The 26,637-nt window shown below is 44.2% G+C and overlaps 1 protein-coding gene across 1 annotated transcript in view; it reads left to right on the plus strand.

Moving 5' to 3' along the window:
• The window catches only part of LOC132985375 (interphotoreceptor matrix proteoglycan 2-like), a 52,025-nt gene that overhangs the window by 8,994 nt on the left and 16,394 nt on the right, over positions 1 to 26,637 (plus strand). The window contains exons 3-13 of the mRNA XM_061052726.1: positions 2,887 to 2,924; positions 5,609 to 5,655; positions 6,509 to 6,672; positions 9,769 to 9,824; positions 11,389 to 11,653; positions 12,510 to 12,568; positions 15,293 to 15,319; positions 17,881 to 18,068; positions 18,181 to 18,236; positions 18,982 to 21,655; positions 23,498 to 24,156. Coding sequence (XP_060908709.1) covers positions 2,887 to 2,924; positions 5,609 to 5,655; positions 6,509 to 6,672; positions 9,769 to 9,824; positions 11,389 to 11,653; positions 12,510 to 12,568; positions 15,293 to 15,319; positions 17,881 to 18,068; positions 18,181 to 18,236; positions 18,982 to 21,655; positions 23,498 to 24,156 — 4,233 coding nt within the window. The remainder of the gene's footprint in view (positions 1 to 2,886; positions 2,925 to 5,608; positions 5,656 to 6,508; positions 6,673 to 9,768; positions 9,825 to 11,388; positions 11,654 to 12,509; positions 12,569 to 15,292; positions 15,320 to 17,880; positions 18,069 to 18,180; positions 18,237 to 18,981; positions 21,656 to 23,497; positions 24,157 to 26,637) is intronic.

Below are 26,637 nucleotides of genomic sequence, written 5' to 3' on the forward strand. Positions count from 1 at the left end.
TCTCTCTCCTCTCTCCTGTCTCGTGTCTCTCTCTCCTCTCTCCCGTCTCGTGTCTCTCTCTCTGGACCGTAAGAGTCGCTCAAAGCCCGCCCCTACTTCTTCCTCTCATGTCTCCAAAATTGAGGAAGTAGAAAATATATTATTTAACATTTAGGTGTCGCGAAAATAAATGTGATTGTTTTACAGCTTTCAGTTTGCAAACTGTAACTTTATCCAACTAAATTCTCAGCTCATTGGTTTATTATTCACCACCGGCTGTTCTCAGTACGATCGCGAGCAGAGCTAAACGTTCGGCCGTGTTTCAGTTTATTAAATTCTGATTCACAGACAGAGCTGCAGAGAAGTACTGAACGATTCAGTGAACGATTCAGTGAACGATTCAGTGAACGATTCAGTGAACGATTCAGTGAACGATTCAGTGAACGAATCTTTTGAACGAATCACTTTACTGAACTGATTCTACTGATTCAGTACACTGAAAAGAACTGCTTTTCACATCACTGGTCCAGGACCAGTTGGAGCCCCTCTCCCTTTTTTTTGTTTAGAGAACCTAGGTAGCCTACGCTCCCAACACAATGAGACGACTCTGAGTGATGTAGGTGCAATGTGATTGGTCGAAAAAAAACAAGAGACAATCCAAGAGAGAGACAGAGAGACAGAGAGAGAGAGACAGAGAGAGAGAGACAGAGAGAGACAGAGAGAGAGAGACAGAGAGAGACAGAGAGAGAGAGAGGGAGAGAGAGAGAGAGAGAGACAGAGAGAGACAGAGAGAGAGAGAGGGAGAGAGAGAGAGACAGAGAGAGAGAGAGAGAGAGAGAGAGAGGTAGAGAGAGAGGGAGAGACAGAGAGAGCGAGAGAGAGGTAGAGAGAGAGGTAGAGAGAGACAGAGAGAGAGGGGGGAGAGGGGGGAGAGGGAGAGAGAGGGGGAGAGGGGAGAGAGAGAGAGAGGGAGCGAGAGAGAGAGAGAGAGAGAGACAGAGAGAGAGAGGGAGAGAGAGAGACAGAGAGCGAGAGAGAGAGAGAGGTAGAGAGAGAGGGAGAGACAGAGAGAGACAGAGAGACAGAGAGAGGGAGAGAGAGAGAGAGAGAGAGGGAGAGTTTACCTGTAAGGGATTTCAGGCTGTAAACAAGTCCCCCATGTTCTGTAGTTCTGTAGTTCTGTAGTTCTGGAGATTATTTGTGACCAACACGTTGTTGGTTTTGTGTTTTTAAAGGGATTTGTTGGAACTTGTCAAACCGGTGACCTTGGGGGAAACGGAGAGCTCTCCAGTAAACAGTTGAGAGCGTTGTGTTGTTGTTTTTTTTGTTGACCAGCTCTTGTGTTTAAATTCCTGAGTAAACATGCAAAACATGTCGCTGTGAGGACGTTAATCCTGAGCTCTGCAGAGCTGCCAGATGTCCTCATTCAACATCGAGCTGACAGAAAAACATCGTCAGGCTGTGCCCGAGACTTCCACTCACTGATCACTTCATTCACTTCATCAACAACATGCAAAACAATCTCATCAGACGACTCGTCTCCAGCCAATTTAACCCCCAGGAAGTGGGACCTTCACCTTTGAAGCCAGTTATCCATAGTAGCTGGACTTGGTATTGTATCATCAGGTGATTGCCGTTGGGCCCAAGAAGACTTTTTCCACTAAACTAAAATCGTGAAAGAGACATCTTTAAACGCACAGTATGTAAAATCCACCGCCAGCAGGGGGCTCTCAATCAAAACACTAACAAAAGATGGCGGAGAGGGGTCAAACTAGTTTTTTTTAGGATTCTGAATCCATTTCAAGCATTTGTTCTGCACAAAATCCACTACTTGGTGGAAAAATAGCCACGCCCACTTTTACATGAACTTTTTAAAGAGGACATATTATAAAAACTCCTCTTTTTCAGTGTTTCTGAACATATATCTGGGTAACCTGAGAGTCTACTGACCCACAAAATGTGAAATAAACCATCCAGTCCTTTGTTTGTGGTCTGTATAAGTCTTACAACACAGAGAAATATGCTCTGTTTCAAATGTGCTCTCCTTGTGATGTCACAGTGGGATTCTAGTAAAAAAAAATCCCCTCCCCTCCCCTGGTATCTCCACCCATGGACTCCACCTCCAGACTAGAACAAAACTTTAGCGCAGGTCGGCCATTTTTATTCTCTCTACAGAGGAGTGATGTCTACAGGGAAAACTCAGGGGGCGGGGTCATTACATTTAAAGAGACACACACCAAAACGGAGCGTTCTGAGAGAGCTGGTTTATACAGGGTCACAAACCTCCTCTGGTGCTTGATTCATGTTATATTTTGACCAAAGCACAGCACAAATCTCCTAATTTCAAGCAACAAAAGTTTAAAGACACAGCTAGGTCATGGTGTGAGTATTTCTGATCAGTTTATCGAACAGTTAATTAAACCAAAAAGACCAAAAACAATTTTTTTTTATCTCGAGGATGATTGTGCCGAACACTTTTAGCCAGGAATAAAAATTAAACTTTTCTGCACCAAAAACCTCCCGAGGTCTGAGCTAAATCCTCCAATTTGGCTGAACTGACCCTCTTAAAAAAACACACACACAGAGAGTGTGGAGAGATTTCTTTTCTCATTAAAGTCCGCGCTCTTTTTTCAGAGATACTGCACACACTTAATGGGTTTTATGGCCCGAAGGCTTCTTCAACTTGCTCATGACTTGAGAGACGGTCGGCCGCTGCAAACTGTATTTTTAAAAAGCGCAACACACACCACAGCTCCTCCACATATGAGTGAGTGAATTTAATCAGTCATCAATGTGTCAGACAAACAACGACCAGTGAGAGCTGCGTACGCACGACGGCGTTTTCACAAAGAGGAGCGGGCTGAGGATGTTGTTGTTTTAACGATCTGTTTGTGTTTCCGTTGACAGAGGCTGAGCCGGAGGAGAGACGGGAAGCCGCCATCACGGTACGACTTCACACACACACACACACACACACACACACACACACACACACGCTTACCATATTAATAGGGGACTATCGGTATATACTTCACAAATGGGCACTTCTCTTTCTGGTCATTTTAAAAATACAAAAAAGTAATATCGCATTTACTTGTGATGTCTTTAACCATAATATTACTTCAAATGTGTGTTGTTGTTTTTTTAAGTTTTTTTTATAAGTTTCTAAGAGTGGACTTGCAGGCTTGAGAGAAGTCTACATACATAAGAGGGGACATCCATTCACTGCAGAGAGACACACACACAGTGTTAACATGAACCAATGAGAAGACAGCGTGGTTGTTTTGGAGCTCGTAGGGATTTTTATCTCCTGAAGAATGAAAGCTAATCGTTTGATTTAACTACTTGAGCAGTTTGGACGCCGTTCATTGCTGCTTTGATGGAAGAAAGATGGCAGGAAATGAGTTAGGGAGAAAGAGAAGGAAATGACTCCAGTGAGGCCCGGCACACAAAGATTTTAAAAATCTGAAACGAGACGACCGAGACGACCGAGACGACTGACTCAACATGCCATACCCTAACAGATTCATTCTCCAACAACCAGAGACTCCACTCTCAAAACGTTTAATCTCACAGGGTCAAACGGGACTTGAGAGTAAACAAACATGATGGTCGAGCTAAATGTGGCTAGCTGTTAGCTGGTACCCATCTCCTTGTCAGTTGGATTGTGTTTTGTTTTACAGACTCGTTGTATAAACACTTGTATTGTCGACACAAATCAACAAGTTAGTCCTGAATTTATGACCATCCATCTCACTTTACACTTGGTGTCTGCTGTTGTCGTCATGGTAATGTTTGTTGTATTTCCTGCTTCAGTCAGCTTGCTTCCTGATTGGCCTGTTCCACACAACAGGATTTCTGATCGTAAATACTGGAAGATGTCAAAAAGCTCAGGCAACACTTTTAATATGAAGATCGACTTTATTAACTAATTAGACCGACGCGTTTCGGCTTGTGGCGTTCCTCAGGGTCATTTGGTGAAGTTGTGCCAGAAAATCTTCTGACAGTAAAAACTGAACACAATTAATATTTATGAGTTCACATTGGGGCGGTCCCGCTCGTCTTCCGAGCAGATCGAGGAAGTTAAAATCACTCTGAATACGCCTCACACCACAGGAACATCTGGACAAATCATTTTTGGATCCATCAGATAATCGGGCCTTTGCTGACTTTGATTAGAGGGGGGGAATCGGGCCCAAAATCGGCCTTATTATCTTGTTGTGTGTACCAAATTGGGCTGGTTTTGTGCCTGATTCCCCCCTCCAACTAAAGTCTCATGAACAAGTTTACACTCAGAGCAGAGGAGAAAACATGGGGGTCAAATCTAGTCGTACATTTCTTACCACATCATAGCTGCAGCTTTAAGAAAACATGCATTTCTGTAGAATATATCTTAAAAATAAAAACATTTAGACTTCTTGTGTGGCAGCATGATGATCCCTGTTTGCAAGACAAGAATCTGAAATGATTCCTCGGGCATTACTTAACATTTAAAGATGTCATCATTTAAATAAGTACTCGGTCTGTCTGATGAATCTGAGGATTAACAAGACAAATGAGCATTTCCTCCTAATAGTTAAATGTCAGTTATGTGCAGACGTCAGTGATGACACTCTTGAGAGTATGCAAACTTTTCAGTGTAGATTTTTTTCTGGCTAAATTGATTCTCTCAAAGAGAAACATGAAGTCTGAGATGTGAGGGAGATTAGATTTGATTCGGAGGAAGTTACGGGGACACAAAACAGCTCGGAGAAACGATGGGGATCACGACTTCATCGCACGGCTCTTTAATCTTTTATATCACGTCAGTAAAAAATGAAAGAGAGAGAGAGAGCCGTTTTAATAAGCAGAGACATGTCTTCACCCTCTGCAGGGCAAGTTCACAAAGTTTTCATCATCTCTGTAAAGTTCACTTTCAAAAAATCTGTCCTTGTCCTAAGTTAGCACCTCACATGCTGACAGAAATGAAGAACATCATTCAACACTTTGTTTTTAAGTCTCTCTCAACTTTAAAGCTCTTATTTTAACACAATCATGTTTCAGTCACATGAGAATTAAAGGTCACATATCATACAAAATCCTCTTCTCCATGTTCCTCTAACTCTAATATGTGCCCCTAGTTTGTCTTCAAACCCCCCAATGATGAGAAAAGTCCATCCTCTCCGTCTTCTGCCTGCTCCAATTTTCAGAAAATGTGTGCTCAAACAGGCCGTTTGGAGATGTTCCCTTCATGACATCACAAAGGGCAATAGCCCCTCCCCCAGGTGGGTGACACTCCCACAGCTAGGTGTTTGTTCTGCTCTCTGAGTCTGCCTTCTCACCGTAAACAATAGGACATGGAGCGAGAAAGACAGAGTACACCCAAGCCCTTCCAGAGAGGGGGCGTGGTCAGACACAGCTCATTTACATATTTAAAGGTACAGACACAGAAACAGCCTGTTCTGAGCAGGGCTGAAATAGAGGGGTTTATAGACATGATCAAATACAGGATCAGAGTGGATTTAGAACAAGAAACTTCACACACATGTTTTGAGGAGCTCTGAGACTTATTTAAACTGAAGAAGAGGAGGAGGATATGTCACCTTTAAATACTAATTCTTCTTCTTTTTGTTTCCTTCTTCATCTGCAGAGGAGTTTTGTTCCCGGCAGTGACGCAGAAGACTCCTGAGATAGCAGGTACACACAACAGATCAGAGTCTGACACGACAATGTCTCGACAATAATAACACCACAAAGTGATATATACAGTCAGTGTCGCATCAGAGTTGGGCGTGGGTTCAGTTTAATTTTACCTTCAGCTTTTGTGCATCCAGACAGATCCGAGAACAGCAGCTCGGTCTCTAGGGACTTGGGGTTGGAACCGGAGGGCTGGGGCGCTGCTTGTCAACAGGCGAGGCAGGCAACTGCTTGGGGCCCCAGGCCAGTAAGGGGGCCCTTGTAGGCTAACAAACTTGAAACCGCAGCAGAGGGTAGCAATGGGCCAATTTTGCAATGACAGTAGGAAACCCTCTGAATGGGGCCCCATCTGACAGCACTCACTCTTGTTGCCCTGCTTAGCATCTCATGTATTACTCCTGTAAAAACCAAAAAAATGAAGAGGAATGATCTGTGTGGGAGTGAAAAAAGAAAGAGGAAGAGCGTTGGGATGACTGGCAGACATAACGCTGGTTGGAGGGGCCCTCAATTAATTTTGCCTAAGGGTCCCAACAGACTCTAGAATCGCCACTGCCGGAGGGTCACCGGTTCAAGTAAGAAGTACGGAAACCAAACCCCCTAGGGTCACCGGTTCAAGTAAGAAGTACGGAAACCAAACCCCCTAACAGCTCACTGTGTAGCTGCCTCACTCTGATGTTTCTCCATGAATGCATGTCCACAGATCCTGTTTGTGCAATGTGTGTGATTCAGGTTTCTCAATAACAGAGAAAAAACAGGATTTCACCCTCAGGGATGAATGAAGTATGTAAAATAAAACATGTAAAACACTCATTTGTCTACCTGCCTCACACTGTCTCCCCTCTCTACCCTGTAGTTAAAGTCACTCAGATGGTTCCTCCAGCTGCAGAGGTTCAGACCGACGCCACAACCGCAGCCCGAACGATTCCCCCCACCACCACCAGCGTCCTCCTCAGCCCTGTGAGTGCCTCTCCAAGCCCCGGCCTCGATCAGAGCCCGCCAGCCAAGGAGGTCAAAGAGGTACCAACGCGCTCCTCCTGCATTTTAATACTCAGCATTTAGTCGACACTTTATCTTTAAGGAGGTGGCGGCTCAATGAGCTTTTAGACAGGAGCTCCTCGGAGGGCTGCAAATGTCACACTCAAGTACGTGCACTCGTTCTCCCCAAATTAAACATCAGGAGGAGTTTGAATTTAAACACAGACATCGGCAATGCAACGCTCCTCCACCTATCTCACTTCATACCTATACCACACTCTGGATTATTGGATTAAGAGACATGTTTAAAAAAAAACAAAAAAAAACCAGAATATTTAGGAATTATAAATAAAAGACATCGAATATATTTGATTAACCTTTTGTGTGCAAAAGTATCCATTTTGCAAAATGTGTTCAAGTGTATTTATAAATTAACAAGAGCACATATAAATGTCCTGCAAACAGGTGCATTCATAGACTTCCTGTCCGGTAGCATTCATTCCTGCACCTCGGGGTGATCAGCCTCCGACTGAATGTGTTCTGTTGAATCTCGTCCAGGTTGGGGAGTGGGAGTGCAGAATTTCTCTGAATTAAATGTTTCTCTCTTTTTTTTGTTGCAAACTCTGCACGCTTGGCAGACCTTGCATACGATACCAGTTTTTTTGGGGGGGGGGCAGTTTTGCCGTTGCTGAATGATTTAAAATGTTTAAAAAAACTCCTGAGTCATCGGAGCCGAACTGGACTGAAACCAGAACCTGGTCAGTGAAGAAATGCCACTGAAGTCCCTAGAGTTGGGAATTTTTAGGTGTCTCACGATTCGATTTCGATTCTTGATTCTCATTCTTGATTTTCAATTTAAAAAGATTCTGGATCCATGAATTCAAAGTCTATTTTTGAATTAGTCCATACTACAGGATCTACTCCAGTAATCTGTGAGACTGGCTGAATTTCTTGCTGCTCTATTTGGCATTCTACTGAGATAAAGAGCTAGCATTAGCACGTAGCATGGAGCAACTGATTAACCAAATAAATTAAAAATACATTTTTCTTTTGAAGATATGAATGGATTTTAAATCTTAGATTTTAACATAAATCGCTGTTTTCACCCCGCCTCTAGAAGTCCCTCAGTGTTGGTGACAGCTGGGTCCACTGGTCATTCTGTTGTTATGTTTCTTGTCGGACATTTTTTTGTGAGCGAGAAATCCCAAAGAACACCTCGGCAACGTGTCTTCATATGTGGCACAGACGTCGGGGATGAAATGGTTAAAATTGTTGGTCAAGGATTTAGGGTTGCTCGGACAGAAACCTGCAAATTATAGACTAATTATTTATGAGATGATTCACAAGAAACCCGGTTGGTAAAAGTTTTGCTCCGCAGCTTGCTTCTGGTTACACACTTTCTGTCTGTGAGCTTTGATTCGATTGGATTCTCGCCCGGGTGTTTGTGTAACTACCTGATTTCTGCATTAGCCGTGATAAGTGGCTAACGCAGTTTGTGAAGCGGTCAGGACCAAACAGGACTAAAAAAACATAACCTGCTTAGTGAAGGGATTATGCCGAAGACTTTCAACGCCTCCGTGTTGGCGCCAGCCGTTGATGGAGTCATTGTGATTTTTAGCGTCAGCCTTTTTTTGTGAATGAGAAATCTCAGGGACATGTTTAAGGTCGTGTTTTAATATCAAATATGAGCACAAACGTCCAGTTCAATCAAAGGATAGACTGATAACGTTTTGGTGTCAAAGAGAAAAAAAGGTTTATGTGCAAATTTGACACGTTTAAAACTTCCAACAAACAAAGCTTGTAAATGTTAAGTCCTGCACCTTGCCCTCCATCTGTTCCTTGGACTCCTGGTCATTTTTTTTTTTGGTCCTGCAGTTACTCCTCGTCTTACCTGCCGAGCTTTGATTTGATTGGATCGCCGCCCAGGTGTTTGTGTAACAGTCAATAAGCCCAGTTTGAGTTCACATGTGTTTAAATATGTTAAGCTGGTGAACGTGTGTTCTTGGGTTCGACGCTCTATTCACAGATTGTCTTTAATGCAGGACGCTGGCAGATGGGATGTTCTTGTGTAACCAACACAAGCTTTAAAGGAAGTTGTCTTAGTGATGTTTCTTGCAGACTGCTGATGTGTTTCTTTGTTACAAGTCGAAGAGAGGCATGTTGGTTTGAAAACAAACCAAAACAAAACAGAGTCTTTACTCCTCGCTGTCGACAGCCAATGTTTCAGCTTTTTTTTTTATGAATGAAATTATTGTTAAAGATTAAAGGTCACATATCCTCCTCCTCTTCAACCAGTGTAAATAAGTCTCAGATCTCCTCAAAACATGTGTGTGAAGTTTCTTGTTCTAAATCCACTCTGATCCTGTATTTGATCATGTCTATAAACCCCTCTATTTCAGCCCTGCTCAGAACAGGCTGTTTCTGTGTCTGTACCTTTAAATATGTAAATGAGCTGTGTCTGACCACGCCCCCTCTCTGGAAGGGCTTGGGTGTACTCGGTCTTTCTCGCTCCATGTTCTATTGTTTACGGTGAGAAGGCAGACTCAGAGGTTCAGAACAAACACCTAGCTGTGGAAGTGTCACCCACCTGGGGGAGGGGCTACTGCCCTTTGTGATGTCATGAAGGGAAAATCGCCAAACGGCCTGTTTGAGCATACATTTTCTGAAAAGTGGAGCAGGCTAAAGACGGAGAGGATGGGTGGTTTGTAGACGGACTAGGGACACATATAAGTGTTAGATGACCATGGGGAAGAGGATTTTTACAGAATATGTGACCTTTAATGTCCCTCCTGTACTCGCTTGTGGTTTGTAACCTGTCTTGATCAAAAGAAATGTTTCAAGGTGATGTGACCTTTCAAATATTTTTCATTAGAACTAAAACTTCACTAGACATTCTACTGTTTTCTGTGGTGGATTACTGAACTAAAACTACTTTCCTGTTCTTTACAAGAAGCGCATTAAGCCCATTGAAATAGATGAAACCCAGTGTTTCCAACAACCACAGGTAACTCTGGAAAACTAACTTTTGCAAAAAAAAACTTGAAAAAGTGCATGCAAACACAAACAGCTCCCCAGTTCTAGTAATTAATGTAACAAGACTTCCAGCTCAGAGACTGATGTGTGACCTTGCACACACAGGATGGGCTCTCCGCAGTCCGTCCTCTGCAGCAGCCAGAAGAGTTTACCTGCTGCAGGTAACGAGGATCTGTGCAGCGTCCGCCCAGCTGGTTCTGTTCCTGTTCTAAAGTTCAGTCCAGGCTGTGTGTGTGTGTGTGTGTGTGTGTGTGTGTGTGTGTGTGTGTGTGTGTGTGTTGTTTCAGCAGCTGATGGCTGCAGCAGAGCAGCGTGTCATTCCAGAGATAATTACCGCTCTCACCTGACTGGTGATTTGGTTCACTCTACAGGTGAACGGCCTTACCTGTGCTTTCACATTTAACCTGTCTCTAATGTTCCTAATGCAGAAATGTTGTTAATTATACAAAACAAAACACAAAAAAGTGATTAAAAGGGAGAATTTATTCCTGTTATTCTCGAGAAAAGTGATTTTTTGACCGTACATAGGAGCAGGTTACTCCTCTTTCAACAGGTTAGGGGTTAAATTAAAGTTGAATATCCATCTATCCATCTATCCATCCATCCGTCCATCTATCCATCCATCCATCCATCCATCCATCCATCTATCCCTCATCCATCCATCCATCCGTCCATCTATCCCTCGTCCATCCATCTATCCATCCATCCATCCATCCATCCATCCATCTATCCCTCATCCATCCATCCATCCGTCCATCTATCCCTCGTCCATCCATCTATCCATCCATCCATCCATCCATCCATCCATCATCCATCTATCCATCCATCCATCATCAATCCATTCATCCATCCATCCATCCATCCATCCATCCATCTATCCCTCATCCATCCATCCATCCATCCATCTATCCCTCGTCCATCCATCCATCCATCCATCCATCCATCCATCCATCCATCCATCTATCCATCCATCCATCATCAATCCATTCATCCATCCATCCATCCATCCATCCGTCCATCCATCAATCCAACCATCCATCATCAATCAATCCAACCATCATCCATCCATCTATCCATCCATCCATCCGTCCGTCCATCATCCATCCATCCATCCATCCATCTATCCCTCATCCATCCATCTGTCCATCCATCAATCCAACCATCCATCCATCCATCCATCAATCCAACCATCCATCCATCCATCTATCCATCCATCCATCGATCCGTCCATCCATCATCAATCCATCCATCCATCCATCCATCAATCCATCCATCCATCCATCTATCCATCCATCCATCGATCCGTCCATTCATCATCTATCCATCCATCCATCTATCCCTAATCATCCATCATCCATCCGTCCATCCATCATCCATCCATCCATTCCGAGGTGTTCCCACTCTAGACGGGATATGTAATCCCTCTGGCGAACTCTGGGTCTACCCCCGGGGTCTCCTTTCAGTTGGACGTGCCCTGAAAACCTCCTGATCAGAAGTCCAAACCACCTCAGTTGGCTCCTCTCAATGTGAAGGAGTAGCGGCTCTACTCCGAGCTCCTTGCCCTCTCTCTGAGGCTGAGCCCAGACACCCTCCAGAGGAAACTCATTTCAGACGCTTGTATCTGCGTTGAATATGTGACAGAATTTCCCTCAGCAGTGATTTATTACAGCATGACGCATCCAGGACACATCTGAGGACCTTTAAAAGGTCCAACATCTACTAAAGTACCTCACCTTTAATCATAGGAGACGTTCTTTTTCCTGTGGTTCTTTCTTACTTATCTTGTTCCTGTGATTCCTCGATGCTGACTTTGTTTTATTTTGTCTCAAAGGACTCGGAGCTTCTTAACGTCCTCCCTGAGAGCCTGACGGAGCACATTGTGGATTTCAGCATCGACCTGGTGGACCCGGGTTACAGAGAGCTGCTGGACAACCCTGAAGACACAGAATCCCCTCAGTACATCGACCTGGTTCACCACCTGCAGGACCAGGTATGTTTTTTACTTGTATGCTTTGGTGTGGACGTCCTCTCTTTGTACCTCGGTTTCTCCTCTCACTGAGATCCTGGAAGAGACTCGTAGGGAGAAATTAAGCGCTTCACTTTTACTTCCTCGTCAAAGACACTCTCAGAAAGGCGTCAGGAGTATTCTTAAAGGCTTTATATTTTGATCCAGCAGATGTCGCCCTTGAGCACCAGCATGAAACCAAAACAACTCGCGCTGCATTGTTGTGTTAGCATGCTAATGCTAGTGATCTTTATTCTGCTCGTATCTTCACACTGCATGTAAATTTACCTGAAATGAGCGTGATCTAGAAACACAGTTAAGCAGTGAGTACAGTATGTTATTCTTCTTTTCTCTAGTCCCTCAATTAAACAACTTTTATACACGAGGGGAGGAGCCAGCCGGCCGTCCGGGCGATGTAAACAAAGTGAAGATAGGACTCTGAAAACTCTGAAAACATCACAGACAGTGGGACTCGGGTGTTACACCCATTGTAGACAGTCATGACTCACAGAGTTATTTTCAGAGGAGATACTTGATTTCTACATTTAAGAGTGAAACATCACATTTAAAGACTTTAAGGTCGCTCACGTTTCTCAGCAGGATGTTCTCTAACGACGCCCGTAAAGACGATTACGTCATAAGAACGTCCAGGTGCTTAAATGTCCCAAAGATAGATATCTACGAGGGATTCCCATTCATTCAGTCCTCTTTTTATACCTGCACGCTGGAGTCCTGCCAGGCTATTAGCGAGCTCCTGTTTGACGCCTCACGGTTAATTACATCGGGCCCTGACCGACGTTCCGGGTATTTAAAAAGTGCTCTCTCTTTTTTTTTTTTTCAGATGCTGCCTGTTTTTGACAAACTTCTAGGATTTAAAGGCCTCCGTGTGCAGCGGATCAGGTGAGTCCTGAGCCTCACACATATTAAAAAGGGAGCAGAAGAGAGCGAGGGACCAAGCCACTAAAGCGTAATCTAATCTCCAGTGCGGGCCACAGCGGCGGCGGCGGCGAGACATTCCACTGAGGCCTGATAATTTCATTAAATTTCAAATGAGCGGATCGTTTGGCACAGACAGACGTTTGAATAGATAAGAGGCTGCTGCATGCCGATGTTTGCTGCTACGACCAACGAGACAGAAGAGACGAGCGGAGATTTGTTTCTGTCGTTCTGCAGAATAATAATAATTAAAATAATAATACCTCAGACTCAGCAAGACATCAACAAAACTAAAATGATGTAAGAGGAGGAGGGTGAGAACAGTTTGTTAGTGTTTGTAGGCAATTTTGAAGAGGTGAGTTACTGCTTTTCCTGGATCGTGGTGGGCTGGAGCCAGCCCCAGCTGTCATTGGTTAAGAGGCGGGGTTACACCCTGGACCGGTCACCAGCCAATCACAGGGCTGACATATAGAGACAGACAACCAGCCACACTCGCATTCACACCTACAGACAATTTAGAGTCAGCAGTTAACCTAACAACTTTCCCCGTAGGCTAAAAGATCTATTACCGTACTATAGCAAGTAGCAGTGCAAACTCCACACAGGAAAAACAGCTGGTACTAAAGAGTCAACACAGCTGCACAGAAACTGACTATTCCAGATTTTAACATAGATGTTGACCTCGAGCACACCTGCAAATATTCTGTCTTTAAAGGAAGAATGTGCGACTTTTTGATCCAGTAGATGTCGCCCTTGAGCTCCAGCATGAAACCAAAACAAACTGCTGTTAGGCCACGCCTCCTCCATACTGAAGCCTCCGCTCTCCTCCAGAGACACACCTCCAACCCCCCTCCACTCCAAGGCTTGAGCTACAATCACCTGTGTCCTGCATTGTTGTGTTAGCATGCTAATGTTAGCGCTCTTTAGTTAGCTCGTAGCTTCACATTTCATGTAAACAGACAGAATGAGCGTGATCTAAAAACTCTTACTAACATCCAAATAATCAGTGAGTATGTTCTTCGACGATTCATATTTCTATTTGAGTTTTACTCACAGCTAGGTCGGCTCAGGTGCTCTGGTTTTTATATTTAACTTTGTGTGTGAGTTATGAGACCCCGCTGCTGAAACGCTGCAGTTAATCATAGAGATGATAGATGATCTCAGCAGCAGAAGAAGTCAAATGTTTACTTAGGTGAAGTACAAAACCACTGAGTTCAAATGCTACACAGTAAGATGTGTGTGTAGGTTCTCAGTCATCCAGGTCATGGTAAATATAGGCGTGTGTGTGTGTGTGTGTGTGTGTGTGTGTGTGTGTGTGTGTGTGTGTGTGTGTGTGTGTGTGTGTCAGGAGTGATTGACAGCAGTGATATCTGTCATCATGTCAGTGTCTGGTCTGCAGGATGACTCGTGGCAGTGATGGTGATCTCACATGTGTCACAGGTTTGCTGTCAGTTCTGACAGTCGATCCGCCGATGTGACCCGAAAACCTGTCACAGCTGTTATGTGTTTTTAAAAAAGGAATATGACAGGACAGTGTGTCTTCTTTCCTTAAACTGTTTTTCAATGTTTCATAAAATAATTTAAAGGAAGAACGTGCAACATGTTCCTCATAAATAAATCATAAAGTCTGTCCTGTGTAAATGTGTCTCTGAGTCCTGACTGTCTACAATGAGGGAGAAGCTCGAGTCCCGCTGGCTGTGTTGTTGTCAGAGCCGTGTTTACATGGACGGGACGGCCGGCTCCTCCCCTTGTGTATAAAAGCTGTTTTAGTCAAGAACTAGAGAGAAGAAGAAGAACATACTCACTGATTATTTGGATGTTAGTAAGAGTTTTTAGATCACGCTCATTCTGTGTCAGTTTACATGAAATGTGAAGCTACGAGCTAACTAAAGAGCGCTAACATTAGCATGCTAACACAACAATGTGAAGCTACGAGCTAACTAAAGAGCGCTAACATTAGCATGCTAACACAACAATGTGAAGCTACGAGCTAACTAAAGAACGCTAACATTAGCATGCTAACACAACAATGTGAAGCTACGAGCTAACTAAAGAGCGCTAACATTAGCATGCTAACACAACAATGTGAAGCTACGAGCTAACTAAAGAGTACTAACATTAGCATGCTAACACAACAATGCAGTACACAGGGGATATCAGCTCGAGCGGAGGACAATTTTGGGGATGGTTCTCTGGAGGAGAACGGAGGCTTCAGTATGGAGGGGGCGTGGCCAAACAGCAGTTTGTTTTGGTTTCATGCTGGAGCTCAAGAGCGACATCTACTGGATCAAAAAAGTTGCACATTCTTCATTTAAGTTTTCGTTCTTTATCTTGTGTGTTTTGTGTCTGACTCAGATTTGAACATCTTGTTGGATATGAAAGCTCTCACTTGGAGTTGATGGTGACTCATATCTGCATGAAATGATCAAAAAATCAGCTCCACACATCAGTCAACATGAAGACAATTAACGGAGCGTTTTGATGGCTCAAGTCATTTGTTCTCAAATCTGTCGTGATATTTATGACTCTAAAATCGATCTTTGTGCCGCTTCATTCCAACAAAATGTTCATCGTTTTGGTGCGGAAGTGGAAGTGACACCTCGTGTTGCTCTTTCTCGCCCTGTTGGAAGTCTGCTTTCTGTTACAGTTTTCATTCCAGCTCTGACATCTTCTTTTTTCTCTCCCCAACGCCAGCGAGACCCAGGACACTGACGGGTAAGTAACACACAGATTAAACATTTCCTGTAGCCCCTCCCCCCTACCCCCCTCCCCCCCTCCTGTGTGTTCGTGCAGGCTCCTGCCAGTGTGCAGCTCAACAGTTATTTGGCTTGAAGTCGGGTGCCGAAACGAAAACAGGCGGATTATTTGACTCCGAGCCGCTCAGACGGTTTCTAACAGCAGAAATGACCTGCAGCAAAACACTCGATCGCTGAGAACCAGACGATGTTCTCCCGCTCGTTAAAGTTTACATGAGGCCTCATCGTGCCGATTGCTTCTCCAAAAGTTTGTCACAGCGCTCGCTCTCCCCTCTCGTTATCAGAGGAGGCAGGTGAGCAATGAGACAGGAAGACGTGTGGATACAGTAATTGTCGAGCTGCTCCCCCCCTCTGGTTAATTTGCGTTCCCCTGCGGTGTCTGGCGCTGTCACGGCCAATAACACGGAGACGAGGACTCAGCGGGAGCTCGTCCTTCTAATCTCATGAAGGATTCACAACTCCCCCCTGCTTTTTGTCTGCCAGGCTCACGAGACGAGACGAGACGAGGGAAAACCACCTCAGACTCTCATAACGTGTCTGAATGTAGGATTATTTGTCTAAACCCAACAACATGTCTCTACTGGATTCACACTTTTACCCTGAAGTTACTCTCACCCAAAGGAACAGGATGTGCCTTCTCGATTTCTCTAGAGAGAATTAATTTGACTGAAGTCTGAACTGCTTCACGGTCATTTGTCAGTCAGGAATGAATTAAAAAAGAGTGATTGATTTGAAGCTTGTATTTGTCTTCTGTCTCTGTGTAGTTGTGTTTCTCTGCAGCGTAGGCAAAGTGGGCTAGTATCCAGGACCTCGACCAATGGGAGACTTGGCCTTTTTTGTGGTTTCTCAGCTGTTCATTCATGCTAACTGGAACTACAAACTTCTTTTTGTCTGACCGGTATAGTCTCCCGCTGTGAGGTGCATGTGCAAACAGCCAGGTCAGGAGAATCTCCGGAGCAGTCCTCCTGAAATGATCTAGATATTTTCAGGAGTACAGATGTGAAAACTGCTCGTGTTGATGAAAAGAAGTCGATGCTGGAGGTTTGGAAAACCAGCTAAAGAGAGAGAGCTGCTCTGAGTCTGTACATCACATATAGACATCTTTGAAGCCACAGTTTAACACATTAAACGACTAAAAGGTAAAGACTAACGCTGTGTTTGTTTGTGTTCAGGCGTGTGGTTGATCTGCGTCAGATAAATAGTTGAAGGCACATTCCTCTCTTTGAAAAGTTAAAAAGACTTTTATTAGATCTGAGCTGCACCCACATGCCTCCACAGCCCGCCTCCATCAGAGCAAACATCAGAACAAAGAGCAGCTCCACTTAGATGCTGGGTGATGACACGGTTTGCAACAGGTGTGCTGTTTATATATTCAGCATCGGGACGAGGCCGCAGACAAACACGGCTGGCTTGCATGGGGCGTTCAGTGCATTCACGATCCTTTAAAGAGGACGCACGGTTTGTGTTCACAGACACGCTCAGGTCCTCTGCAGACGGAGAGTTTGGAACAAAGTGATGCAGCCTCTGAAGCCTAATGAAGAGGAGCTTTTTGTTTGGCAAGAGCTTCTAACAAAGGAGGCAAAACTGACATTATTGTTATTCCAATCAGAGGCTCATCTCTGCAAATCAGCTCATTTTTCTGCTGATTGCATGAGCTGCGCAGAATATTTAAGATGTTTTGAGACCTTTAATTTCCTTTCATTGCAAACTATGGAAGCCCATTTCCACCAGTTAAAAAAAAAATTATTAAAACTTGGCTTCGTTGAGAATTTTAGGTTCTAAGTCAAAACATTTAAAGGGGACATATTATGAAAAATCCACTTGTACAGTGTTTCTGAACATATATCTGTGTAACCTGAGAGTCTACTGACCCACAACATGTGAAATAAACCCATCCAGTCCTTTGTTTGTGGTCTGCATAAGTCTTACAACACAGAGAAAAATGCTCTGTTTCAAATGTGCTCTCCTTGTGATGTCACAGTGGGATTCTGGTAAAAAGAAAAATCCCCTCCCCTCCCCTGGTATCTGGGGGGGGGGGGGGGGGGGGTCATTACATTTAAAGAGACACACACACCAAAACAGAGCGTTCTGAGAGAGCTGGTTTATACAGGGTCACAAACCTCCTCTGGTGCTTGATTCATGTTATATTTTGACCAAAGCTCAAATGTTTCATTTAGACCACAGTGGGACTGTTTGAAAAGCTGGAAAAGGGGGATGATATGTCCTCTTTAAAGGAAGAACTAAACTCGGGCTGTCTGCATTTCAAGCAGAGAATCCAAACTCCCGTTAATCTGGAGTCATTCAGAGTTATTAATATTTTCATTATTTGTGACACTGACAAATTAGACCCTTTGTGTTGAATATCGCCAAAGTAAATGGAGCTGTAGATGAGATTTTCACCGGCCGAGAGCACAGAGCGTGCTTCTCTCTGCAGAGCGGTTGGGTATAGATTAGAAAATCAATACAGGTGGGCTGAAGAATGAGAGCCATCAAACTCACAGATTATATCTCCCTTTACAGGCTCGGAGGAATCACGGTGCACTACTCTCTGCTCTTTGAGAATAACATCCCTAAAATCAGCGCGGCTGAGACGGCAACCGACTCGCCCGACTCCTCGGGCAGCTCGGGCTTCAGAGAGATGGTCAGCAAGGCCTTACGTGAGGACGCCTCGCTGCCAATCGACCTGGACTCACTTAGCTTTGAAAGAGGTACAGTGTTTGAGGCACAGCCCGGCGGTTTTGTTGTGCCAAACTGGTGGAAACGTTTTGAATAGTTTATTTAACCGACTTGTAAAATCTCATTGCGCTCCTTTATTTACAGATGATACTCTCCTTCCAGCGCTGACGTCAACCTCTTCAATTAATCTAACAGAAGAGGTAAGAGCCACTGTTCCTGTATTAAGGATATTCTGTGAGTTTGTATTTTTAAAAGTAATACCCCTGGACTAAAAGATATATAATCACATTTTTAAATATAAATGAAGTTGATCTCGAGAAATTCCCTTAAAGGCAGGATTTGGTAAGTTAAAATTGTCTTTAGGTCCTGACAGAAATTAATAACTCATGTTCTCTGAAAAAGGAACAAAGAAAATCTGTCATCTGTATCAGTTGTAAGCCTGTAAAAACTTCGACCATGTCTGCCACGAGGTATCAATCTGATGAACCAATCAGATGCCTCCCTGTCTCCCTGCTTGCTCTCTACCTCTTGCGTGCTCTAGCTCACACTCAAAGCGCATCACCGATGACGGAGTTTATACTGTGAGTTTACTTACCGCTGAATGAGACATGAGACGATGTAGTTTCTACACAATGCAAGAGATGAGCTGAGGTCCGCTTCATGCATGTAAGTTAGGGGGCGTGGCTTTAGAGGGATCACAGAGGGGAGGGGGGGGGGTGCAAACGGAGCACTGAGGGAATGCTACTTTCAAAATCATGCTAGTTTTTTCAAAAATTACCAACCCTGCCTTTAATTAAAATACTGGGGAAATGAAGAATGACTGATCACCACACTGAGAAAAAAAGCTCCAATATGAACAAATGTTTTGGAACACTGTGTTCTGCACTGGTGATGAAAACCTTTTTTTTATTGCATTAATCATGTCATGAATCCGTCTCTTCTCAGTCAAATGAGCCGGAGTCAAACAACGAGTTTGAAGTTTCTCCTGAAGAGCCAGACGCTGATAAACGCAAGGAGGAGGAGGAAAATTCCCTCATGACCTTGTCAGACCCTGCATCTCTGCAGAATCCTGAGATGATGGCGGTGACTGTGGGGATGGCAGAGAGCAGCAATCCTCCCCCAGCCTCTGAGGATATTACCGATGAGTCAGAGGCAATTTATGTGAGTGAGCCCGAGCCATCAAACGAAGACGACGGGGAGGAAGAGGAATTGCTGATCATTACACATGAGATTGAAACCATTCATCACGATAAAACCGGTGAACTTGTGAGACACTACATCCCGACTCCTCCCGGGACTCTGGAGCTGGAGACTGAGGCTCCGCACATCAGTTTGTCCCCTAACCTAATATCAGAAGAGGACCTGACACCTGTTGATGAGGACGGCGAGGATCTTAGTCTGAATGTTGTTGCAACAACCACAAAAGATTTATTGACTACTGCTGCAGAGGATTCTGACATGGGACTCACCATCACAACACTTCCAGAAATCACAGGACAGCCACCCACCGAGTGGATAGTGGATCTCGAAGAGTACAAAGCAGTAACAGGAGGAAATGCAGAAGTGTCAGAACCTGAAGAAGAAGAGGAGGATGACGTTTCAAAACCGGTAGAGGACATAGCCGAGGAGGAGGAAGTACCTGTAGTTTTACAGACGGAGGAAGAAGTAGCCGAGGTCTCAGAACCAGAGGAAAAAGAAGAAGAAGTAGCTGAGGTTTTGGTACCAGAGGAAGAAGATGAAGTAGCCGAGGTTTCAGAACCAGAGGAAGAAGAAGTAGCCGAGGTTTCAGAGCCAGAGGAAGAAGAAGAAGTAGCCGAGGTTTCAGAACCAGAGGAAGAGGAAGAAGTAGCCGAGGTTTCAGAACCAGAAGAAGTAGCCAAGGTTTCAGAACCAGAAGAAGTAGCTGAGGTTTCAGAACCAGAGGAGGAAGAAGTAGCCAAGGTTTCAAAACCAGAAGAAGAAGTAGCCGAAGTTTCAGAGCCAGCTGAGGACTTAGAGCCAGAGGAGGACATAGCTGAAGAGGAAGAAGAACCTGAAGTTTCACAAATAGATGAAGGTGAAAATTCAGAGCCAGAAGTAGCTGAAGAGGAAGCAGAACCAGAGGTTTCGGAGATAAAGGAAGATGAAGGTTTAGAAGAAGAAGAAGAAGAAGAAGAAGAAGAAGAAGAAGCTGAGGTAGAAGAGGTAGGTGAAATGTTTGAACCAGAGGAAGAAGTTGCTGAAGAGGAAGAAGTAGAAGTTTTAGAGCCAATAGAAGAAGAGGTAGGAGAAATTCCAGAAACAGAGGAAGAAGAACCTGAGGTGTCAGAGCTGGAAGAAGAGTTGGAGGTAGTTTCAGAACCAGAAGAAATCGAGGAGAGCGAGTTAGATGAGGTCTCAGAGACAGAAGTACCAGAGGTAGAACCAGCTGAAGTTCTGCAGCCAGTAAAGGAAACAGTTGAAGATACAGAAGAAGAACAAGAAGAAGAAGTCGTAGTTGAGGTGTCACCTGCAGGTCCAGAACCTGAGATAGAGGATAAAGCTTCAGAACAAGCTCCAGAAGCAGAAGAAGAGTCCGACGTTGGTGGGGATGTAAACGAGGTTCCAGTTCAAGAAGTAGAGGTAGTTGATCAAGCAGAACCAGAAGAAACTACACAAGAACCTTCTGAGGAAGAAGCACCTGAAGGCACCAAGGAAGCAGTACCTGACACTTCTGAACTCGAACCAGAGGCAGATAAAGAGGATCCTGTAGATTTGGCTGGACCTGTAGAAAAAGAAGAGGAAGGTGACGTCGTAGAACCAGAGGTCGAGGTTGAAGAATCACAGGGGGGCGTAGTTGAGGTATTTGAACCAACACCTGAACCAGAATCCGCTCCAGAACAGGAAGAGCATGTCCCTGAAGTTACGGAGACAGGTGAGGAGATAGCTGAGATTGCAGAAGTGGTGGATGATGCAGAAAAGGTTTCAGAAACTAGTGAAGAAGATGTAGAGGTCACTGAAATGGTACCAGCGCCAGGGGAAGAAGAAGAACCGGATGTAGCACCTCCAGGGGAGGATGAAGTCGGGGTCGTAACGCTGCTTCCAGAGGAAAATCCAACAGATGCTGTAGTTGTCTTTGAGGAAGAACAAGAGATCCCGGAGGAAGAAACAGAACCAGGGGAGGACACTGATAATGTGGTGCTACCAGAAGACTTACCGGGGGTTTCAGAGCAGCAAGAACCAGAAGAGGAACTTGTAGGTGAAGCCACAGAACCAAGTCCAGAGGAGGCTGTAGTTGAACTGTTAGAACCAGAACCCGAGGCAGATATTACTGAGCCGCCAGCTCAGTCAATTACAATCCTTCAACCCCTGGACAGCGAGGAAGATCTTCACCTTGGAGAAGATACCGTTCAGGTTGATGAAGAGTTTGAGTTCCTTCCTCCAGTCACACCTGGCAGCCCCCATCCCCACGAGGAGGATAACTTAACCATCGTACCAGTGGACATCCAACCTCCTGAAGGGGACGCAGCTGGACTTGACCACGAGTATACCATCGTCGACTACACTGAGGAGGAGGACAGTGAAGACACACAAGTGGAGGGCGATTCTGGACCAACCCCGGAAACATCGGAGGGTGATCAAGGGCTTGAAGAGACTTCAGGTGAGGAAAAGGCTTCTGTTGCCGTTGAGAGCGAGGCGTAATATCTGAGGGAAGGGCAGTGAGTTCTGATGATAGAGTTGTGCTCTGACATCACAGAAGATATTTCCATGTTTAGATAGGAACTTTACCCTTGGGAAGGTTCCCTCAGGGAAATTCAGATGTCTGCATGCCTGCTGAAAGGTTATCTCCCTTTTGATTAGTTTGAAAAGCTGAACAATACAAACACTTCACTGAGTACTTCATTTATCCCAGTATGTTCTGTACCGATGTAACAATACACCCGACTAACGAGTACCACGATACTGGGTTCAAGATTTTAACAGCGTCAGTAGTTAACCATCGAGTGAGGATTATGGTTATAAACTAAGCTGTTTTGTGATCTTCTGAGCTCGTCTAGAAGCGGAAGTTTTGGCTGTTTGTAAGTTTCATTCGGTATTGGCTGAGGCGCCACAAACTGGTCCTGTGAAGCGAGTAGCGGCTTATCAGGATGGCGTCTCGTCATGTGTAGATGTGTTTTAACTTGTTCTTGAATAGATTGACTTTTGTTCCTTTCCCCGACATCCTGGTGTTTGCAAAAAATCTCAAATGCTCCCTTATCTTTGTTTCAACTTTTGCTGACGGTGGATAAAAACGTTTTCATGCATGCTTGTTTGCTTTGATTTGAATCAAGCACTGCAGTGTACCGTTGTGTTACTCAAAATCGGTCAAGGTCTCGCTAGGTTTCGGTCTCACTTGGAATCGAAAGCATTTTTTGTCTTGTCTCGGTCTCAGACTGGGCGGACTCTGGATTTTAAAATCAAGACCACCACTGATTGGCTATTTTTCTCAAGTCATTACTGTGATTAGAAGGAAAACACCTCTTTCCTAAAGAACAAATAACTTCAATTCATTTGTAGTTAGATTTTTATCCCCTGGTTACGTCCGCAACCTTTCCGGTGTTACGGTCTAAGTGAGAGATCCGCCCCCTGCACACAAAATTAAGATTTTTCAGTGATATTTATGGTCTTGGTCTTGTCTCGGTCTTGCCCTGCCTTGGTCTTGGTCTTATCTCGGTCTTGATTCCTAAATGTCTTGGTCTTGTCTCGGTCTTGCCCTGCCTTGGTCTTGGTCTTATCTCGGTCTTGATTCCTAAATGTCTTGGTCTTGTCTCAGTTTTGGAGCCCTCTGGTCTCTGGTTTTTCTTGGTCTCGGTTAGTGTGGTCTTGATTACAACACTACTGCAGTGCATCATGTAGTTTGGCTTCCACTGCATCATATTGGTTTTATTGTAAACTGTTCCATCAGCGATGTGTCTTTCAGCACTGCCATATCAACTTTGTCGCCATATTGAATTCTGTAACATCTGCATTGATGCACATTTTTGTACATGACGGCATATTGCCATATTGATTTTTTCACCACGGCTATATGTGTAGTTTATTAATCTCTTGCAGTATTTGTACACTGTTGTTGTCTTGACATGTGTTGCCACCATGTCTGCAAACAAGAGAAGACAAAATCATATGGCACCCTCTGCTGGTTAAATGAGAGTATTGCAATAACTCTTTTTTTCTCATTAAATTAAATTAAATTCAGTTGTCCACATTTGTATTGATTTGTAATTGTGTTGAAAGGTATCGGTACATCCCAAGTACCTCTCCTCAACATCAGGCTGGATTCAGGATCATGTCTAACAATGGAGGATTATTTTAAATGGCAAGGTGCTGATTTAAACTCAAATTCAGCTTGAAGCAGTTAGAATGTATTTTGCATGATTCTCTCAGCATGCACGTCTCTGTCGCTTTATGTGAAAATCCTGAGAACTCATGTCTAAAGTCATCTTTTTTGCCTGACATTTCATAGAGGGGACCGCTCCAGACGAGCCGGAGACATCAGAGGACGCCGAAGTCCCAGAGGAGGTGCCGGAGGAGACAGAAGAAAGCGATTCATCTCCAGAAACAGACAGCAGTGCAACAGACATCTTCACCACTCCTCCAACAACTTCTGTCGACGCGGCTGCGCCCATCCCAACTATAGACTCTGGACTTTTTGAGGTAGCAGAGCACGCTGTGATCCCCGACACTTCTGAGGATGACATCAAAGAGGTGGAGGCAGAGCTGGGGCACAGCGAGCCGGCCGTCGTCATTATTGATGAAGAGTTGGAAAAGAAAGGACTTGAAAGCCAAACCAGCCCGCCAGCGGCTCCTGAAGATGCCGTTGACGAGGCCGTGAGGGACTTAGCGGAGGAGCTGGATAAAATGGACATTCCAACGACTGACGCAAACCAGCTGTTGGAGGAAGGGAGCAGCTTTTTACCTGTGGAGGAGGAGCTCAGCACTGTCAGCGCCACAGCCCCTCCCCCGATTAAATACCTTACCACACCGTCCATGACCACAGCACCTCAGGGCAAAGAGCTGGTGGTGTTCTTCAGCCTGCGCGTCACCAACATGGACTTCTCCGAGGACCTGTTCAACAAGACGTCGCCGGAGTACAGAGCCCTGGAGAACCAATTCTTACACCTGGTGAGTAAAATAAACTGAAAACATGTAGCAACATCAAACGTTTAAATACCCATGAAAACAGCTTCTGATGAACCTGTTTTTATGGTTCAAATTGAACAGATTTAAGCATTCAAGCAGTCTGATTCCCAATTTCCACATACTCCATGCACGCCGCAGTCTGTCGGCGCAGCCATTCGCTGCCACTCTAGTCAATGCTCCTGTTTCCAGTCTAGCTGGACAGAATAGAACGACTCAGACAGGCTGTTTTCACTTGAGAAAAGTAATTTTATATGATAAGGTCCTTTTACTTTCTGCGCAAATTCATAGGTTTTATTTTAAATGAATTTGAATCCTTGGGACTCAAGTAATACGTAGAATTAACAGCAGCTCATTTCAGACTTCAACAGCCAACAAACCTCACACTGAAAATACTCACAGACTCGTCCTGTGACCAGTTTATATTTGAAATAATAAACAGGGCGAAGGGACGAGCGGACGCGCAGACATCGATGCGCATGTTGGATCTGTTCGGACAGCATCAGTTTGTTAATAGATTTATTGTGTTTTTTTGTTTATTTGGACAAAACAGCCATCCCTTAACCTTGGCAAAGCTACACCTCAATTGAGCTCTCATGACGTGTACAACGTCCCTACATGACCTGACCACGATCTCACCTCTCGCTCTCTGTTTAAAAGAAAAGATTTTTAAAAAGCATGCAAGCAGGGAACAAGAGATCCCCAGTCATTTAAATACAAAAAAAATCAGAACAGATGATATTAATTAGTGCTCAAAATTTATTGACAGATTTTGTTAGGGACAAAGGAGGTGCTGGATCCAATCAAATAAGTCGGATCTTGTTCCGGAAGGATCCCGCACCTATTAAGCCCTGGAAAAATATGATTTGTAAAAGAGGAAAACATCTATGTAAGCTCAGGTAGAAAGTGTTTATTTCAGTTGTCACGACCTTTCACATTTTCTTTGTTGTTTTGGCATTCAGAACGCAACGTTTTAGTTAGTTTTTATTCCTCTGGCCTGGTGTTAGCTTTGAACAGATGCAGTATGTTTTCAACTGATTTACCTTCCAATCCGTCCACACCACCATCTGTTCACTGCCCCGCTCTGTATGATTCCTTATATCTGTGGAAGGCCGAAAGGGAATATGTTCAAACTCTACACGGTTAAAGTTCTGGCACTGATTAAAAGTTGTACTGATTTTTAATTTATGGTAGCCAAGCGTTAGATCATTGGTTTCCAACCTGGAGTCCAGGCGCCCTTAGAACGGGGTACCAGAGGATCAGTTGGTGTGCAAGTCTTTTTCTGGTGGGATGCTGTCGAACCTTCATTTGCAAAAAAAAGGGGGGGGGGGGGGGGGGGTAGTATTACGCATTAGAGGTCTGCAACCCCTACAGAACAAGTCCTGACCTCAGGCTATGGCTGGATAGGGCTTCAAGCCGGATTCCATGCTCTTAAGTATATACTCCTCACTGAAGCAATGACCCAAGTGTAGGTCATGGAGCGGGAGTAACACAAAAAGGCCCAAAACACAACTTCACTTCTCCCTCCTTTAAAGTTCTGGTCTGGGATCTCTCGTGCTTAATGTCGGCCTCGCTAAACCTTTTTATTTTACGGTTTAACGAGTATTGACGGTTAGTTAAAAGTTAGCTCCATTTTGTTGCCGTGGAAACTGTTTTATTAACCTTTTGAAGGCAACTTTTAACCGTCAGGTACTCAATGATTTTATCACACCAGCTCCCATAAAAGGTCTCCCATCTGGTGGGTAAATAAAAAAAAAGACCTTGGGTGTTTATCTGGCTCTCAAGCTGACACGCTCTCTGATTTAAGATCCCTTCTAGAAACAGAGACTCCTCAAACATTGATAAACTATTGTGACCTTTGAAGGTTTACTCAAAGAAGTTAACTTCCTGACAATTTAGACGATTAAGAAGATTCATTTGGATCTTGTGTGAGCGTTCTCTTTGTGTTTCATTACGACCAAAGAGGTAGAATCAGAAACTCAGAGATCATTGGCTCTTTTGTTTTCATTCAGAAAGACTTCCCCTTAAAGCCCTCAGAGTCCAACCCGCAGCTCGCTGGGTATGAATGGAAATGTGTTTATGTTGTGGATGAATAGAGGAAGTTGAGGAATAATGAAGCTCAGGCAGGTCAGGTGCCTTAAAGCCGTCATTTTTACTACAAAGAAAGACAGGGCTAAATGAACGAGGTGGGGAGAACAATGAAGTGACAATAATTATTTTCCTCTCTAAAGTTGAGAGGTTTGTCTTCACATGGAGAGCATTATTTAAACACTTTTTATTGATACATTTCTCATCCTGGATCAATGCTCAAACAGCTATAATTCATCAGTAAAACATTTCCATTTGGACGATCCCAGTGGCCATTATTAGGAAGCTGCAGCTCCAACAGGAAACCCCCCAGGTGTGAATTATAAACGCGCATACAAAGATAAGAGATAACCCCCAAACTCGCCCATCCAATAGAAT

Source organism: Labrus mixtus, chromosome 12 (assembly GCF_963584025.1).
Source record: "Labrus mixtus chromosome 12, fLabMix1.1, whole genome shotgun sequence".
Lineage (NCBI taxonomy): Eukaryota > Metazoa > Chordata > Actinopteri > Labriformes > Labridae > Labrus > Labrus mixtus.